General features: G+C 39.5%; 1 protein-coding gene across 4 annotated transcripts in view; it reads right to left on the reverse strand.

Moving 5' to 3' along the window:
* Nucleotides 1-7,316: 7,316 nt before the first annotated feature.
* Nucleotides 7,317-18,712, reverse strand: part of DPP6 (dipeptidyl peptidase like 6) — a 1,751,424-nt gene continuing 1,740,028 nt past the window's right edge. For all 4 annotated transcript variants that reach the window (XM_040352727.1, XM_040352725.1, XM_040352728.1 and 1 more), the window contains exons 24-26: nucleotides 16,129-16,201; nucleotides 15,920-15,993; nucleotides 7,317-9,256 (exon numbers count right to left, since the gene is read on the reverse strand). In XM_040352727.1, the coding sequence (XP_040208661.1) occupies nucleotides 9,113-9,256; nucleotides 15,920-15,993; nucleotides 16,129-16,201 (291 nt within the window). In that variant the 3' untranslated portion in view covers nucleotides 7,317-9,112. The remainder of the gene's footprint in view (nucleotides 9,257-15,919; nucleotides 15,994-16,128; nucleotides 16,202-18,712) is intronic.

Here is an 18,712-nt window from a genome sequence, read left to right on the forward strand (position 1 = left end):
TGTAACGTACTCTGAATTTAACTAATATGTTAAACATTGTTGTCGTCCTTCCACACTGTCTTCTGTAAATTCCCCCATCCCTTCCTTGGGTAATGGAGATGAAGATGTGTTTGTAATCCTATTTTACAATGATAACCATACATTGCCTACATATAAAATAAAGGACACAAAGCCTGAAAAAGAAAGCAAATGTAGCCACCATATATAAGGTCTAGCAAACTGCAATGTATAAACTTTTTGTTTTTGGGTTTATATACGCTTTAAAGAGAACTTGCAAGATAGAAATTGTTGACTTGATCCAAACTTAATGTATCATTTTACGTAGCCAGTGTTCAGGCTTTTATTCTATTGTTTTCTCAGTTGAAGGGAGGTACTGTGGAAGTTTATCTACATAAATACCTAACACAGTCCAAATTCTCCATGATGTGATATTCAGATTGTGAGCCATGAGATTGAGTATCAGCTTTCCTACCCAAAATGTAAGAGCACTTTGCAGTCACCTAAAATATCTGCTAAATTCCTTTTAGCACCTATGTAATGGTAGCTTTACTTTAATGTGTTCTGAATCATAAAAGGGGAGAATTTTAGAAACTGTTTTACAGATGGCATTTTTGTTTCGGGCATCTATAAATGTCAGATGACAGTTGAATGTTAGGATTCAATAAAACCACCAAAAGATCTTTTCTCCCAATGATGCAACTAAGATATCTCACAAGCCATTCATGCATGCAGCACATAGCCACCTGTGTTATCCATTTTATTTCCTGGACAACCTCTTTTAAACTGCAGACTCTCTTCTTTAATGTATGGATTAGTGTAGGCTGGAAGAATAGTACGATCCATTATTTATTCTTTCCATTTTACGTATGAATACTACCTTGTCTCCATTATTTTACAACCTGTCAATTAGGACAGAGTGAGAAAACTGCTGCGTACCTATCTTATATTCTGCACTGAGGTTTAACCAGAAGCAGGTGTAAACTTGAATAGTGATTAAAGCTATTTAAAACAATTATTCAAATAAATAAAAAAAAAATTAACACAGCAACTATTTTCAGTTCTTGTCGTTAACGGAACACCAGTTTTCACAACCCATTTAGGATTAGAGAGCTCAAAATAAAACAAGACTTCAAATAGGGTGACAGTGCATAAAAGGATTGATAACGGTTGCTGACTGAACCCTTCTTTATAGCTTATTCTATTGGAGCTAAATGGTAAATAAATCATAATTTATAATTACATATGAATGGTATAAATGTAAATGTGAGTACATTTCTGCAGTGAAAATCACATCCTTCCAAAAAGATTTTCCAATGATGAGTAGACACTGGCAAGTTGTCTATCTCACAGGCATCACAGATTCTACATGCAAGATAAAGTCACACCCATCCTTGTCTTTATGCCAGTGAGTGCTGCCCCCATAGACTCAATACCCACCAATGACATTATGTCATACTGTGTTGAATTATACCATGAAAACTGAATCACGGAGGTTTCTTATCATTTAAAGGGGATGTCTACCATGTGTTCTTCATTATGACATGGTGTTTTACACTTCCTGCTGCAAGCCTAAACATTTCTAATAACTGGACCATTGAATAAAAAACAAGGGCATGGCAGATAGTAGGGTTGCCTGAAACTACCATTCATTCACAGGGCAAAACATGCAATCTGGCTGTGGGCAACTTCACGTCTATCCAGATGTCCTTACTCTCGTTTTATATCAATCCTGTGAAGAATGAGAATCCCACTCCCCATTAGAAAAAACTGAAAAGGTAAGCATATCTGGGAACCCACATATTGAGATCTTACTACAATAGCATCTCATAGATGTAAGAGTCCAACGGAGGAATCAACCCACCAGCATCTATGATTTGGGTAGATTGTGTTACATTTTTGGCTCACTTGGCTAAATAACGACCATATCTAGAGACAAATCCTGGGGGGGATCTTGCTGCCTTTCTGTACCTACCTATAACTGAAGCAATTTTTTGGATGGACTTGGCCTTTAAATAGTTATGAAATATGTGGAAAAACACATTTTGACACTTGCTCTAAGACAAACAAATGAATAATAAATAACAAATTGTCAGTGCAAGGGTTGTATAGTTATCATTTTAATATACTGTATATCTGATGAAAATAAGAAATAAATAAAAAAAGGAAAATATATTACTGTTTTTTGGAGAACTGCTTTAGTTGCAATCATATTTTTCCTGCAATATTATGCTACTCTCAAAATGATCTGCCTCTTTATATTACTGCACTTGATTGCCAACAATGTATAGATATGGCTGGATTTACACTCCTTGGTCTCTCAGGCCACTTGTCCTGTATTGCGCTCCTCTTACCCCATTACACAAACTAAGTCTCATTATCATACTTTTTTGGCTATGATATGTGAACTTGTCAGTAACGCTTAGGTCAGGAATGAAAAGATTTTAACAGCAGTTTACCCACTTTTTGTCAGCATACCTAGAGTCAACAACTAGAAGAGATGGACAAAGAATGGGCAGTTCGGTCATATGTAGGCATATAGAATACTAGTCCACCAACGAAAATGCACAAACTGTGCAGAGACCACAATAAGGACCCAAGTACATTGCACTGAGAAGCAAGATGGCTGTCTGAATTCTTCAGCAATGTGTGAGTTGCTGTTTGCCACCCCTGGTAGCCTCATCACCACATACCATGGCTAAGCTGAATTATGAAGCTATTACCTCTGCTTGTTTATAATACACTATGGGCTAGATTCAGGTAGACTTACGACGGGCGTATCAATAGATACTCCGTCGTAAGTTCGAATCCGCCCCGTCATATATTTAAGCGTATTCTCAAATTGAGATACGCTTAAATGTTGCTAAGATACGACCGGTGTAAGTCTCCTACGCCGTCGTATCTTAGCTGTCTATTTACGCTGGCCACTAGGGGCGTGTACGCTGATTTACGCCTAGAATATGTAAATCAGCAAGATACGCCTATTCACCAACGTACGCACGGCCGTCGCAGTAAAGATACGCTGTTTACGTAAGGCGTTTTCAGGTGTAAAGATAAACCACCAAAAAGATGGCGCAGCCAATGTTAAGTATGGACGTCGGACAGCCGTCAAATTTTTCACGTTTTACGTCGTTTGCGTAACTCGTCTGTGAATGGGGCTGGGCGTAAGTTACGCTCACGTCGAAAGCATTGACTATTTGCGGCGTGATTTCGAGCATGCGCACTGGGATACTTTCACGGACTGCGCATGCACGTTCGTTAGAAGCGTCAAATAAGTAGTGGTCACTAGTAGTTAGTATACAACATGCCCCCTACCAGCCTATTTTGAATTAGGCGGGCTTACGCCGGCCCATATACGCTACGTCGCCGTAACTTCGGGTGCAAAATCTTTCTGAATACGGGACTTGCCTGTCAAAGTTACGGTGGCGTACCGTATATGCGATACGATACACCCTCCTAAATCTCTCTGAATCTAGCCCTAAACACTACTTACATATAAGAATACCCCAGGTTTTGAGGATTCTTAGACACCATAGAAGGAAGCAGAACAATGTGCAGATGCCTGGCGATGCATAACATGAAATGTAAGTAGAAGTTTACCAAGAACATGAATGGTGCCAAGTTCACAAATAAAAAAGACTGCTTCTAATTGCAAGGCTCTTTATAGCTTGAATTATAACCTATTAAAATCCATATATGTATTTCTAAAGCTGGGCGAGCTGCTAATATTAAAATAAGCTGAGCTCAAAATTCAACAGACACTGACTGTGAGTGCCTGTCCGGCTCTAAGGTCTTTAAAAATCAGTGTAAGCCTTGCTGGGTCTGTGCCCATGCTCGCCAGTGCTCATTAGGGCATACTAAGGAGTAATGGCTAAACACACTTTCTCTGTTTTTACTTTCCAGATATGTATAACTGTAAGAGGCATGAGGGCACTATAAACAGTAAGTGCCACTTTGTTTGCACAGATAAGGTTGTTTTTCTAGAATTGCATTGAGCTTACATTAAGTGGTACGTTTAGATGTAATACATGCTCGGAGTAGGTGTCAGAAGAAGAAAGAAAAGAAAAAGGCGCACCAGCCTAGTGTGTTACCGATATAACAGTTTAATAGAATAAAAATATATAAAAAACCTACTCACAAAGAAAGAATCGCAACAGGCTTATCGACAAATGCTGTAGTGAATACCCCTCGAACCACACTCCAAGTGGGTGTGTCACTGCTGGCTGACGCGTTTCGAGGCTCCAAAGACCCCTTCATCAGAGCCCAGCAGTGTAGACCCTTCCAAGAGGCCCCCCTTATATACATATGAACACTCATGACCATGTACCTAACGAGGGCAAGCCGCGGAGAACCTCCCAGGGACCATCAAGACTCCTCCCACCTAAGTAGGTGGTCCTAGAAACCTCACACGAATCGTAATAACAATAACAATAATAGTATTAAATAAAAATCAAAATCAAGTAATATTGGATTGGAATAAAATAATATAATAATATAATATAATACCAGAAAAGGCACAGCTAGAAGCCGTGAACACAGAGTAGATTTCTACTAGTTACAAAGATGCCAATACTAATGGAGTGGTGATGTTGTTGTTGGTCACAGTGATTAACGATAACAATAGTAATGCCAGTGATGGCTAAAGCAAATCCCCCTAGAACAGTGGCCAGATGGATATTGCTATTATGTCACTGATATGAATATAAATATAATGGCAACTAGTCTGAAAGGGCTAGACTTACAGGTAAATGGTTTCAGGGTGATCCAGAGAAGGCACTAAGAGTTTTTGGAATTGAGTCTATTATAGGCGATTTGGACAGGGGTAGGAGACACCAGAGGCTTTGTAAGCGGGAAGCCTACTGGATCTTCACCCTTGGGAGTCTCACCCCTGGAGAGCTAAATGAAGACCCTGAAATTCATAAAGTTAGTTAAATTATGCCCCACTATTAATGGATCAGTCCAATTAGATAGTAAATTGGGAGGTTCCAGTCAGAGTCGGCCGGTTGTAGCATCTCTATCCCTTTTGGGGATGCTGTTTTAGGTATTCACCCTGGTTTATTTTAGTTTGATTTCATTTTGGTAGTGACTACATATCCTATTGGCTTTTATATTATTATTATATCAGTCTATTTTTATGCTAGTCCCTTCGTTCTCCACATACTATGCTGTTTTTAATGGTGCGGGTCCAGTTGCTTTTACAACTCTAGGATTTGTGTACATGACTACAACAATTTTTTACATGTTGGGCACTGTATTTTATTTTGTAGACTTATTTTTAACACAAGTATGTAGTATTTTCTTTACAAATTTATACAAACGTGCTGTGTATATATATATATATATATGTATATTATAGTTGTAGTTCCACTTTGGTTTGTGCACTGGTTCCGAGCAACTTTGCCCTGCATCTTAAATGGAAGTATTAATGTCAAATAGGCTATTCCCCTTTCGTGTTGGGCTCATTCCATTTGTATCACCTATTGCTGGTTTGAATACCGACATGTTTTTGTGAAGTACTCATATTTGTTGTAAATATACAAATATGTGCAGTTATGCGTGTCCTTTGCAAGCTGCGTGAGAGACTCTATCAGCGACCACTCCTCTTGATTCTTATCAATGATGCCATATTTGAATGTAATTATACTTTTATGCAACCATAATTTTTTTTTTATATATATTTTTTAAGTACTAGCTCACCCGTTTTTGCATTGTCCCCATTATTATTATTATTATCTTTATTGTTTGTTCCTTTAGTGCCTGGTATCCGCTAAAATGGCGGCGACTGAGCCTCTGCACAGTCCCGCCTGACACAGCTCTACTAGCACGTCAGTAGCTGGAGACACTGGCTGTCTGTGATGACGCAGAGCCCCAGCATGGGTTTGCTTGGAGCGCAGACGGGTCTGTTTGCACTCCACCCACTGTCCTCTATGGAGGTGCTTTACCGCCTCTATTCATCACGCCAAGATGGATGGAGATGCATCCGAGGACGGTCACATCCTAGGGGAACAGTGCCTTCTCCGGATCACCCTGGGGGAGCAGGGGATTAGTGCCTTCTCTGGATCACCCTGAAACCATTTACCTGTAAGTCTAGCCCTTTAAGACAAGTTGTCATTATATTTATATTCATATCAGTGAAATAATAGCAATATCCATCTGGCCACTGTTCTAGAGGGATTGGCATTACTATTGTTATTGTTAATCCCTGTGACCAACAACGACATCTCCACTCCATTAGTATTGGCATATTTGTAACTAGTATAAATCTACTCTTTTTTGGTATTTTATTATATTATATTATTCTATTCCAATCCAATATTACTTTATTTTTATTTTTATTTGATACTATTATTGTTATTGTTATTACGATTCGTGTGAGGTTTCTAGGACCACCTACTTAGGTGGGAGGAGTCTTGATGGTCCCTGAGAGGTCCTTCGCGGCTTGCCCTCGTTGGGTACATGGTCATGAGTGTTCATATGTATATAAGGGGGGCCTTTTGGAAGGGTCTACACTGCTGGGCTCTGATGAAGAGGTCTTTGGAGCCTCGAAACGCGTCAGACGGCAGTGACACACCCTCATCCCCCACTTGGAGTGTGGTTCGAGTGGTATTCACTGCAGCGTTTGTCGATAAGCCTGTTGCGATTATTTCTTTGTGAGTAGGTTTTTTATATATTTTTATGCTATAAAACTGTTATAACGGTAACACACTAGGCTGGTGCGCCTTTTTATTTTCTTTCTTCTGCTACTAGGATACTCCCCATCAATGAAGGGCAGCAAGGCCGGTGTTACCATTTTTGGCATTTTTTCCATGGAACATTGAATGTTGGACAATCCACTCGTGCGCAGGAGAATTTTTTTTCTGTGTTTCGAAGTAGGTGTCCTTTTTTTTGACAAAGCCAATGTGCACGTCAGCTATTTTCTTTACACTTCATCAGGACTTCAGCTTTTCACCACCACAATATGCAGTGCCATCAAAACTCTTGTCAATGAGTTTCTTTTTATATAGTATTCACTGACATTTGTTGGTATTTTGAAGAAACTGAGAAGTATTTTAGATATGATAAAGTTCTAGCTGTTGATAAATCCTATATGATTTAACCACAGATGGAGCTTTTCAGTCAAGCCTATGGAATTACATAGGTTTTTATAGTTCTTTGATCTGCTAACCATTTAAAATTTTGATCTGTTCCGCTGCCTGTGTGTTTTTGGTTGTTGCTGTATTGTTGTTCTCGGCGCATCGAGGCCTACGCGTAACTGACTGCGTTTTGTACCATTTTGTATTTTTAAGAATTTTAATAAATAAATAAATAAAATACAGCATCGTTTTTTAGTTTGGATTTTAATTCACCTTTGTTTCACTCCCTTGTTACCTTGTTCCACGCAGCACTTTAGAAAATACATCCATGTTTTCCTTCCAATCAATATATCAACCACCTTGTAGTATGCTTTACGTTTTATAACTTTTTTTTATCTGTTTGAGATTTTGTCCTTGGTTTGTGTTAGTCATAAATGAGAAAGAGAGAGCGAAGAGTAATATATTTTTCATGTACATGACTAGAATGATGGTTTATTACTGGTAGCAAATAACATTACAGACTAATATCTAAAGTAATTGGCTTGCTAGCATCAGAGAAACAACTGCAAAAAAATCCAATCTGTGTTTTTGTTTATATTTCTTATACTTGAAAGAAGAGAGAAAAATGATTGTTGGGCAATTTACATTTCAATTGAAAGCACACTTGCTAACAGCCACCGATTCCTGTATCACCAAATGATGTATGTCACCTTGGTCAAAATGCTCTTATATTATGTGTTTTTGAGAGTTTAAAATCTATTAAAGTATATTGTATCTTAAGCCAAAACTTTTTTTGTTTTGGATAGAGAAGCCAATGGTTAAAACCCCAAAGTTTTCTTTGCTGTCTGTGTCCTACTGGGGAGATTCTACATTACTTTCTATCTTGAGCCACAACAGAAAGTGAGTGGCGAAATCATCTCTTAGACAGTTGATACTGAAACAGGTTTCATCTTTACAAGATTTCCCCTCAATTACGGTTCACTGGATTACTCAGAATGTCAGATCTTCTCTCACTTTAGGACCGTGACACTGGTTACTATGACATTTTAAGAGGGTGAATCTCCTAAGTAAAGAAAGAGACAGCAATGGAAACCTGCGAGGGGTTCTACTCTTCTCCAGTCTATCCAAAACAAATCTGATTTAGACAGACTTTCAGATTTTACAAAAGGGTATATTGGCATTAATGCCAATGTATTACACGGATGATCAGTTAAAAAAAATTCTTTGAAAAGACTCCCAAATATGTATAGCCTGTAATTGACAAAGGCTTGCTTCCACCCCAAACAGGAAGTTACTAAACTAACAAATACCAATCGGGTCTTCATGAAAAACAGTCAACGAGATACACAGTCCAAGACATTGTAAGTAATGGTACACATCTTTCATACTCTGAAGCAGTTTGTAAAGAAAAGGTATGGGTTATAAAGAAACCACAATGAAGCCAGTAGAAACAAGAAAGAAAAAAAATGAGATAATTACATAATGATGCACATGATTTTAGCAAGATTATTACATTGTCTTTGTTTATGCTGCCCTGAAAGTTGCCATTTTTTTTATTTCATGATGTGAGCAAGCAAACTGTAAATTAGTATTAATAAAATAATTGTGCTATAATCCCTTTTGAACTAATAGTATTAGTTTCTTCAGACTTGAATGCAATGGTAATTAAGTGTGATAATAAGAATGGGTTGAATGCTACCAATGTCATGAACTTTAACAGGTTGTCTAGTCCAAGTCCTTTTGGAGTTCCGCTGAAGGTCTCACTTCTTCAATGGTTGGTGTTTTTTCTTTTCTGCCTCATTGTGTTTTGACGTACCACAGATTCCCATTAGTAACAAAAAGCAGTGTTTTCAGACAGCAGGTTGGGCCGAGTTCACCATGCTTTATGTCCTTCTGCAGAGGAAACTTTGGGGTCTGGTTAGCCATTGAGGGCACTGTTCCATTAACACATGCTAAACATAACATTTTGTAATTTTCCAAGGAAAACTATTCAGTTGCATATTGTTCTGTAAGAAATGGTTTGTGCTTGGCACGAACAAAAGTTAATCCTCCTCCTCTTCCTCTATGGCTACTACGGGAGGCTTGTCTTGAACTCTGAAGCATTCTTCAAAAAAATTCACAATGGACTTGTGCAGGTGCTGTTCCATCAATGGGGTCTTCATATAATGGTTCTCATCTGGGTATATCTGTAAGAAAAACATAATTAAAGAGGAACTAGGTTCTTTGTACTATATGCCAAAAGTTTGTGGTCCACTGACCATCACACCTATATGAGCTTGTTGGAACATCTTATTCCAAAACAAGGTACACAGAATCAAGCACATAGCAATGCTATGTCCTTTGACAAAGCTGAGTATACAAAGACATTTTTTAACATGTAGGCTTCCAAAAGTGTGGCAACAGTTTTAGGAAGGCCCTTTTACAAGACTATACATAATGGCAATTACATAAAGACAAGGTGTAATAAGTTTGGTGTGAAGACACTTGAGTGACCTGCACAGAGCCTTCAAATCTAATAAATACTTTTGTGATTTTTGGAATGCCAACTGTGAGCCAGGTCCTTTCTTCCAACATTAGTACCTGACCTTACAAATGCTCTTTTCTCACAGACACACCCCAAAATCTTATGCAAAGCCTTCCAAAATGAGTGGAGACTTTTATGGCCACAAAGGAAGGTGGGTGTCAATTTTATATTAAGGCGGAAGTAAACTCTCCCACGCCGATGCTACTTTTTAAACAAGCCAGTATTTAAAGGCATTCTAACACATTCTGCATTATATTTCAGCCCCAATCACCTGTTCCTTACTTTATTCCAGCTGTTTTAAAATTTGTGCTTCCTGTGAAAAGCCAGGGCCATCTTAACTACTGTCTTCCGATGCCTTAGTGCAATGTAATTAAGCCCTTTCAGCTAGTCTGTTCAGTAATCTCACGCATGGATATAGGGTGTAAGATGAAAGTCTGAATGAGACTGTAGTTTCGTGATATCGCAGCGCAGTGCCGCAGGGAGCTGATATGACATACACGGCACACTTCTTAACCTCCCTGGCGGTATGATTCTGTCAGAAAAAAGGTGCTGAAAGCGGTACCATTATTTGCAAGGAAATTTGGCGTTTTATATTGTAGGTCTGTAATTTTTAGAAATAACTCACTTAAATCTGACCAAACAAGATTCTAATAGGCATCCCGGGTATGACATTTTTTTAAAAACAAAATTATAAATTATAATATAATAAATAATTATAAATAATTATAACAAATAATAATATAATTATAATAAAAATTATTCAATAATGTAATCAAATTAAAATCACTGAAATTTGCTCAGTTGCAGAATTGTTGCTGTCATTATTTTTTTTTTTTTATGACGAATTTCCCCACAAATCGCTATCGCACAATTCTGCAAGTGATTATAATTTATTATCGCTGTTTTTTAGCTGATCTAAAACTATTTTTGACATAAAGGGACACTTTTGGTTGCTATGGACAATCTACAGTTTGCAGGGAGAAAGAAACGTTTTTATTATATAAAATGACATGCATGACACAGGACAGACCACTAGGGACAAGGGGGGTGTGTTTTTTTTACATACAGTACTGTAATCTATAAGATTACAGTATACTGTATGTAAAGTGTTTGTTTACGTTTTTAAATTTGGCGCCGTTCTCCGTCCCCGTGCGTCGTAACGTCGCAGGGAACGGAGATCGGCGTCACACGGAAGCACTATGTGAATCGAGCGAGGTCCCGCTCGCTCACACAGCGCGGTGGCATCGCTGGATCCAGGGACAAGGTAAGTAAAAAGTGCCTGTGGATTCAGCGAGGCGAGCCCGAGACTGACTCGGGGTTACCGATCGTAGCAGGAAAATCAAACCCCGAGTCAGTCTCGGGAAGACTGCCAGGGAGGTTAATGGAAAGAGCGTGCCGTGAATCAGGGTAAAGATGCGCATGCGCCTGTGATGGCACTACAAAGAATGAGACAGATTACAAGCCCATGGAGCAGGTAAGGTGACATCTACATACAGCAACTAGCAGTGCTTTTAATGATGATGTAAATGTGCAAAAGTTATGAGTTTACAACCACTTTAACGCCCATGGGTATAAAATGTTCAACAAGCTCCAAAAAGGACAAAGTCCAGGTGTCCACAAACGAGCATAAGCTCTGTTGACTTCCATCTTCCAATCATGTGCAAGCAAAAATGCTGTTTTTTTTTTGGGGGGGGGGGTATCCTTTGCAAAGTGAAGCTTCACCTCATTTTCTAAGCTTTGGAACAACTGCACTTGCAGAGTGCAATAGCACTTTGAAAAGTTCACAGTCTATTTGCCTTTAGTAAATCAACCCCAATGTGTTCACTTTGAATACACACTCCTGTGCAAAGGGACATAGAAAAACAGAGTCAGAGTGGAGTGAGATCTCTGACAGACAGCCTAGTCCATAGCATCAGATGAGCTGGTGCTGAGATGTCTCTTTAGATAATCTATAGTGCTCTAGGAATCCTTTCATAATCTTTAGTCATGTGTTAATTGCTTATTTGTGGGAATTTAAAAAGGGCAACTAAAATAAATTTAAATCAAAACCATTATTGTGTGCTTTTAACTAAAAACACTTTGGCCCCATCTCTATATCAGCTTGCCTCTACACTCATCTTTAATATAATGTTTTGGGGAATGCTAGAGATTACATGATAAACTCTCACAAGTGCAATGACAAATCTGATGTAGTTGTTCAAAAAGTTGCCTCTGTCAGCGGTTTGGGCTTGCAGGCACAAAAGCTCAAATCAAACACGATCATTGCTACAAATCCTTTGCTAAATTAGAGCTAGTCTTATTTGTACCATTTTCTGTTGGTCACTTATATGAAGTATTTGTGGAGAAGCTAAAAACTCCTTTACTGTTTCACTTATCATGTGTTTTTTTAATTAGTGATACAATAATTGGTTCCTAGCAATGGCCAATGATCATAAATTAAGATGTTTAGTAAGAGCTAAATCTCAGTGTTGTGTGCCTTACGGAGGTGTACATAGTAGGGTGGACTTACTAAAGAAGCAGATGCTGCTTACTTCGCAAAGTTAATGTTAGTATATAAGATGAAGTTATAATCACTGTAAATACCCAATCATGTGCTAGCAAAATCCTATTTGTTTTTTTTTACATTTCCCTCGCACATAATTAGTAATTAAAAGTGAACATAGGTTTACCTTATTTACCAACAGTCACTTTGTTCAGTGAACAGCCTCCCCTCACTTAGTACATCAACCTCACTGTGCATTTACATGACCCCAGAGGCATATGTCTACTATACAGTGGAATCTTGGTTCACGAGTAATGCAGTTAACGAGCATTTTGAAAGATGAGCAACATTTTTTTTAATTCTGACTCGGTTTACAAATGTTGTCTTGCAAAACGAGCAGAATTCAAGCTAATGGGGTGTGAAGTACCGCATTTGGGCAGAGGTGCAGGGATGCCAGTGACACTCGGAAAGGTTCGGTGCCGTTCGGAAATACTCAGAATCACTCAGAAATACTCAGTTCACGGGTGTTTCCGAGCCTTTCCGAGGTCAGCTGAGCTGTCCCCAAGCATTTATCAAGGCTCTCTTGCCAAATACGGTATTGCATGCCATTGAAGTCAATGCAGACCAAATTATTTTCGCTTCCATTGACTTTTATGGGGAAGCTCGCTTTGATATGCGAGTGCTTTGGATTACGAGCATTCTCCTGGAATGGATTATGCTCGTAATCCAAGGTTCCATTATATTCTTGTAATCAGTCCATTAATGAACATAATGGGGTTCAAGATTTGCCTCCTGCCCAAAATAAGGTAGGAGTCAGGATATTATGGCTTTTCTCTCTTTACATGCCAGGGCAATGAATATTAATATGTTACTATATATGTTCTGTGACTCTTGTGTCTACAAATGCCAGTTTATGTAATAATATGTTTTGCTTCCATATAGTGCAACTGAATGCGTTACATTTTGTGCTTGGTATCCTCACCTATTCTAAGAAATTGTGAACCAGAAACCATCAAAAAAGCACAGATAATCTTGGGTGCTTTTGTATCAGAAACCTAACACGCTAATGTGTAAAACATTTCCACTTATATAAACACCCAGACCATCATATAACAGTCCTAGAAACTGAGTGTGCTTAGTATCTGAAGACAATTAGGATGGTGCTAATTGACTCTGTCTGAAACACATAAAAAATGACATTTTCTTATTTATCAGCACATCTTGAATTTAAGGAGATCATTATCCAATTAAAATGGTTGTATAATAAAGGTTAAAGCTATAAAGTGGAAATGCCAGCCAAAGGATTTAGTGATATAAATGATATTAATGATTTCATCAATAACAGTGTTTATGCCTTATTATAAGGCTGATGTGGTTAGTTCTGTGAGTGATTTTGGTAAAATATAAAGGGATATCCGCAGATCACACAATATGTTCTGTGGCCAAGGAAAGATAGAAGTAACACAGTACTTGTCATTCTAAAGGTTGCCACGTATGGTTTAAGTTTCCACCTAGCTCAGTTAGTTTTTAAAATTGACCTACTGTAAGTGGTGCAAGCAGGGCCATCTGAGACTCAAATTTTGGCGCAAAGGACCAGCCATGCATAGCCAGCTTTAGGCCCCTGTTCGACCAGCAATTTTTCTTTGCCATTACAAGTCACTCAAGCCAACGATTAACAGAAATATGTAGTCAAGCATTTTAATCACAATAGTTGCCCGAGATTTGTCTCCAATGAACAAGTTGCTGCTATACTATTTAGTTGGTGTGCTATGCTACTAATTGTTCTCCATTTTTTTGCTGTCTGTGTCCTGTTGGGGAGATTTCTCTTCACTTCCTGTCTCAGAAACAAACAGGAAGTGAGGGGAAATCATTCCAAAGGGAGGGAATCCACTGGAACAGGCTTCCCCATTGAAAGATTTCACCTCACCTCCTGTTCCGGTGACAAACTAATATTTAGGATTTCTCCTAACTTTCCGTACCAGACACAATTGACACCAGTACGACTAAAGTAGGTGAAACTCCCAGGGACACAGACAGTTGGAGACTTCATATGTGTTTTTTAAAGTGGCTATTTCCCAGCAAAAACAAATTCCACTCAAACATGCAACTCGGCATGCTATTCATAAATCACCTGTAATGTCTTAAAAAAATAAGTTAATATACTTACCTTCTATTGTAGTTCACTTCCTGGTTTCTCAAGGCACTGGTGACATAGCCAGAGCCTCACAAGTGCATCCTGGGAAGGCAACATCACCAGCGTCTTCCAGGGATCTTGTATATAGGTAGAAAAAAAACATTTCCCCCCCGAGATCTCACGAGATCCCAGGGATTTTTTTTTTAACAGATAAAAGATCATCATCAGGTTCAGGGAGCAAGTAGAAGATACCAACAACTAAGGATGACATTCATTTTTAAATGGCTGTGCTAGAAGAGAAAGAAAGGCAGGACAGGCCACTGGTCGTGTGCACGACCAGTAAAGAAGAAGCTTATTACTATAGGTAAGTAAACCTATTTTACTAAATACATTTTATTAGTGTTGGCAGTGTATTGAGGGAGACTACATTAACACTTCCAAGCTCTATCCATCTTCACTCATTAAAGGATAAGTTCACCTTTGGGAACATGCAACATGTTCCCGCTCCTGCAACTCTCCCCTTAGTAAAGCAAGTCACTGACTTTTGTAGCTTCAGGTACTGTTGGGAGATTCATCCTCAAAGATCACAACAAAATCTCTTGAGTCTTCATTCATTTGGCTTCCAACAGTTTACAGCTCCTTGTGTGTATTTACAGGCTGCCAGTCCTTGCTACCAGAGAAAATAAGGGGTAAAGAGATATTTCTGTGCCTCTGTTGTGAACATTTAAGATGAATTTCTCCACAATGCTTACAGCTACAGAGGTCAGTAATGTTATTTCAATGTTTTTACTTTTACTGCTTGTTAAAACTATGTAAATACTTTATTATTCATAGGTTGGGCACAGGTGCAACTAAAGTGGTAATACACTCTGTACTACCACTCGTACCTATAGGTAAGCCTATAATAAGGCTTACTTGTAGGTACTGTGAATGTCTTGCACAGTGCATGCAGCCATTTACATCATAAGTGCATGCGCTCTGAAGGTGTGACTTACAGTGCCGGACCCTCAGCACCTGTGCCGGAAACGGCAGTTTCAGTGCACGGGAGTGACATTATCACACCTCCAGCCACTCATGTAGCCTCAAACACGGAAGGAAGACCGAGGGAAGATGTCAGCTGTCTCAGCAGGGATATTGCAGTGCGGGAGGGCTTCATTATAAGATAAGTTTGTCATAATTTTCTAGAATGCAATGGATACTAGCACATTATGACATTGGCTAGCAGTTTACAATTGCTTTAAAGCATTGATCCTTATTACATTCCCTGATACACAGATGGCCACAAGAGACAATCTTTACAAATCTGTAAATGCAATAATCAAAATACAAAAGAGCAAGCCAGTAAAATACTTACCTTCAGTGGATTGTTGCAATAATATCACAAACTGTGAGTTTGATTTACTAAAACCGGAGAGTGCAAAAATCGGGTGCAGGTCTGCATAGTAACCAATCAGCTTCCAGTTATTTTTTTTAGATAAAGATTAATTGAACAAACTGAAGTTAGAAGCTGATTGGCTACCATGCACAGCTGCACCATATTTTTCACTTTCCAACCCCTGTGTACTAACTGAAAAGAAAGCCTGTAGTTTCCTTCAATAAGAAAAAGCAATCTTTCAGCAGCACAGGGATATAGCATGTCTGCTCATGTCAGTGAAATTGGCCAGGAAATAAACTCTATAAACAGCTCAGGAAGGAAGGAAGACACTCACCAGTAAGGAATAATTGGCTTTGGCTTTCACTAAATTCGTTATAAGTTCCGCAGTGTGTTGGAAGTGGATTTTTTCTGTAAAATAAGATTAGTATCAGTAAAGAGGACAAATTAATTAAAGCACATTTTCTAACTGCTCAGCGAGGAGCATCTGTATAATAGCTTCTTATCATTATGGAATAGATTAAGGATTAATAAAGCATTACTTACCATCTGCAGTGGCATGGATAATCAAAAATTTAGCTTTATTCGATAAGGACTCACGAACGGTTATTTTGGCCAACTGTGGAAATACAGATTAAAAGAGACTATCTTCAATAAAAAGAAGAGAAAATTGGCTTTACAGAAATGACTGATAAGCTACAACAGAAAGTCACACAGGCCCTCTGATTTAAATGGAACAAAGGATATATATTTCAGACAAATTGAATAGCGTCCTATTTTAGCTGGGTGGCTGCATGCAAAAATCCCGCTTTTATTTTATTGCTGAGAAATACTAGAGAATTTAAGCTATAACCAATTATTCCATTTGATACTGTTTTTAATTAAAGTATATCTAAACCCAAGCACAACAATGTAATATATTGCTGCCTAACAGTTCTTAGATGTGGGGACTCCATTCGTTTTTCTTTTCAGGCATTTTGTCCTTTATTTTAACTGGTGATCATGTCAGTAACACATTTCCTGTCCTAGGGTGTCAAGGTTCACTTACTGTACTGCTTCTATAAAGGAGCAGCATTGTCACCCTAGACTGATTTCCTGATTTAGAGTGAAAACACTTTGACTTCTCCATAACATGGGGGGAAGATGTTCTGTAGTTCACAGAAGGCTGCTGAGAAAGCTGTTAACATTGTTTGAGATTTCAGCTCAGTGCACAGGAGGTTCCAAAAATGTGCTTAGGCTCCAAAAAGAAAACAAATGTAGCCACCACAAGAAAAGGCTGGTAAGCTATGATATATTAATTTTTTGATCCTGTGTTTAGATATATTGTACTTTAACCACCTTCCGCTCTCTTGTTATGGGACAACGTATCATATGACATTGCCCCACTCTCAACACGTTTGCGTGGCGATCTGCTGCGCAATGTGTCCCTGGGACATGCCACATCCCTGATCTCGGTAAAGAGCCGATGACAAGGCCTTTTACCCATGTGATCCAATCACAACTGATCACATGTAAACACGATAATGCCGGTAATCGGCTTTCCTCTTCTCCTACTGACAGTGTGAGAAGGGAGGAGAGCCAATCAGCAGCATTTTCTCACAGGGGAGACCTGCTCTGATTATCAGTGCAGCCCCAACAGTGTCCAGCAGTGATGCCAATCAGTGTCCATCAGGGATGCCAGTCAGTGCTGCCTTGCAGTGACCATCAGTGCCGCCTATCTGTGCTGCCTATCAGTGCCGCCTATCAGTGCTCATCAGTGCCACCTTTCAATGCCCATCAGTGCTGCATAATAGAGCTGCATCAGTGCCACCTTATCAGTGCCATCTCATTAATGCTGCCTATAAGTGCCCATCAGTGCAGCCTCATCAGCACACATCAGTGGAGGAGAAAAAAAAAATTTTGGTAATTTTTTTTAGGAAAAAAAAAACCTAGGGCCAGATCCACATAGCGCGGCGCATATATCCGCCTGGCGTAGCGTATCTAAGATACACTACGCCGCCGTAACTTTTTTTTTTTCGAATCCTCAAAGAATTTGCACCGTAAGTTACGGCGGCGTAGTGTATCTTTGGCGGCGTAAGGGCGGGGAATTCAAATGGATGTAATGGGGGCGTGTTTTATGTAAATACGTCGTGACCCGATGTAAACAACGTTTTTTTTTAACGGCGCATGCGCCGTCTGTGGGGGTATCCCAGTGCGCATGCTCGAAATGAAACCGGAACAAGCCAATGTTTACGACGTGAACGTCATTCTACGCAAATCCCTATTCGCGAACGACGGCCATACTTAAAGGGGAGGTTCACCCTAAAAACGACTTTCCCTTATTACACTGGCCCCCCACATTACAATACGATTATGCCTATTATTTTTTTTTTGATGCTGTACATACCTTCGTACAGCTATTCACCCGTGGCTTCCGGGTTGCGAGTCCCGCGGGAGTGGGCGTTCCTAACATGGTGGTGATTGACGTTTTGACAAAAAACGAGCTCCCCCCGTCGCGTAAGCCGCGTCACGATTGGCGAAAGGAGCCGAACGGCGATGCGCAGGCGCAGTATAGCGCCGACTCGCCGTTCGGCTCCTTTCGACCAATCGTGACGCGGCTTACGCGACAGGGGGAGCTCGTTTTTTGTCAAAACGTCAATCACCACCATGTTAGGAACGCAACCCGGAAGCCACGGGTGAATAGCTGTACGAAGGTATGTACAGCATAAAAAAAAAAGTAATAGGCATAATCGTATTGTAATGTGGGGGGGCAGTGTAATAAGGGAAAGTCGTTTTTAGGGTGAACCTCCCCTTTAACATTGAGTACGCCTCATAATAGCAGGGGTCACTATACACTGGAAAAACCCGAACACAAACGACGTAAAAAAATGCGCCGGCCAGACGTACGTTCGTGGATCACCGTAACAAGCTAATTTGCATACTCAACGCGGAATTCGACGGAAACGCCACCTAGCGGCCGCCGGAAAATTGCACCTAAGATCCGACGGCGTACTAAGACGTACGCCTGTCGGATCGATCCGAGATGCAGTCGTATCTTGTTTTGTAGATACAAAACAAAGATACGATGCGCAACATTAATTCTTTCGTGGATCTGGCCCCTAGTATCTGTCTCAAGAAAATGATAAAACAT

Source organism: Rana temporaria, chromosome 5 (genome assembly GCF_905171775.1).
Source record: "Rana temporaria chromosome 5, aRanTem1.1, whole genome shotgun sequence".
NCBI classification, from domain to species: Eukaryota; Metazoa; Chordata; class Amphibia; order Anura; family Ranidae; genus Rana; species Rana temporaria.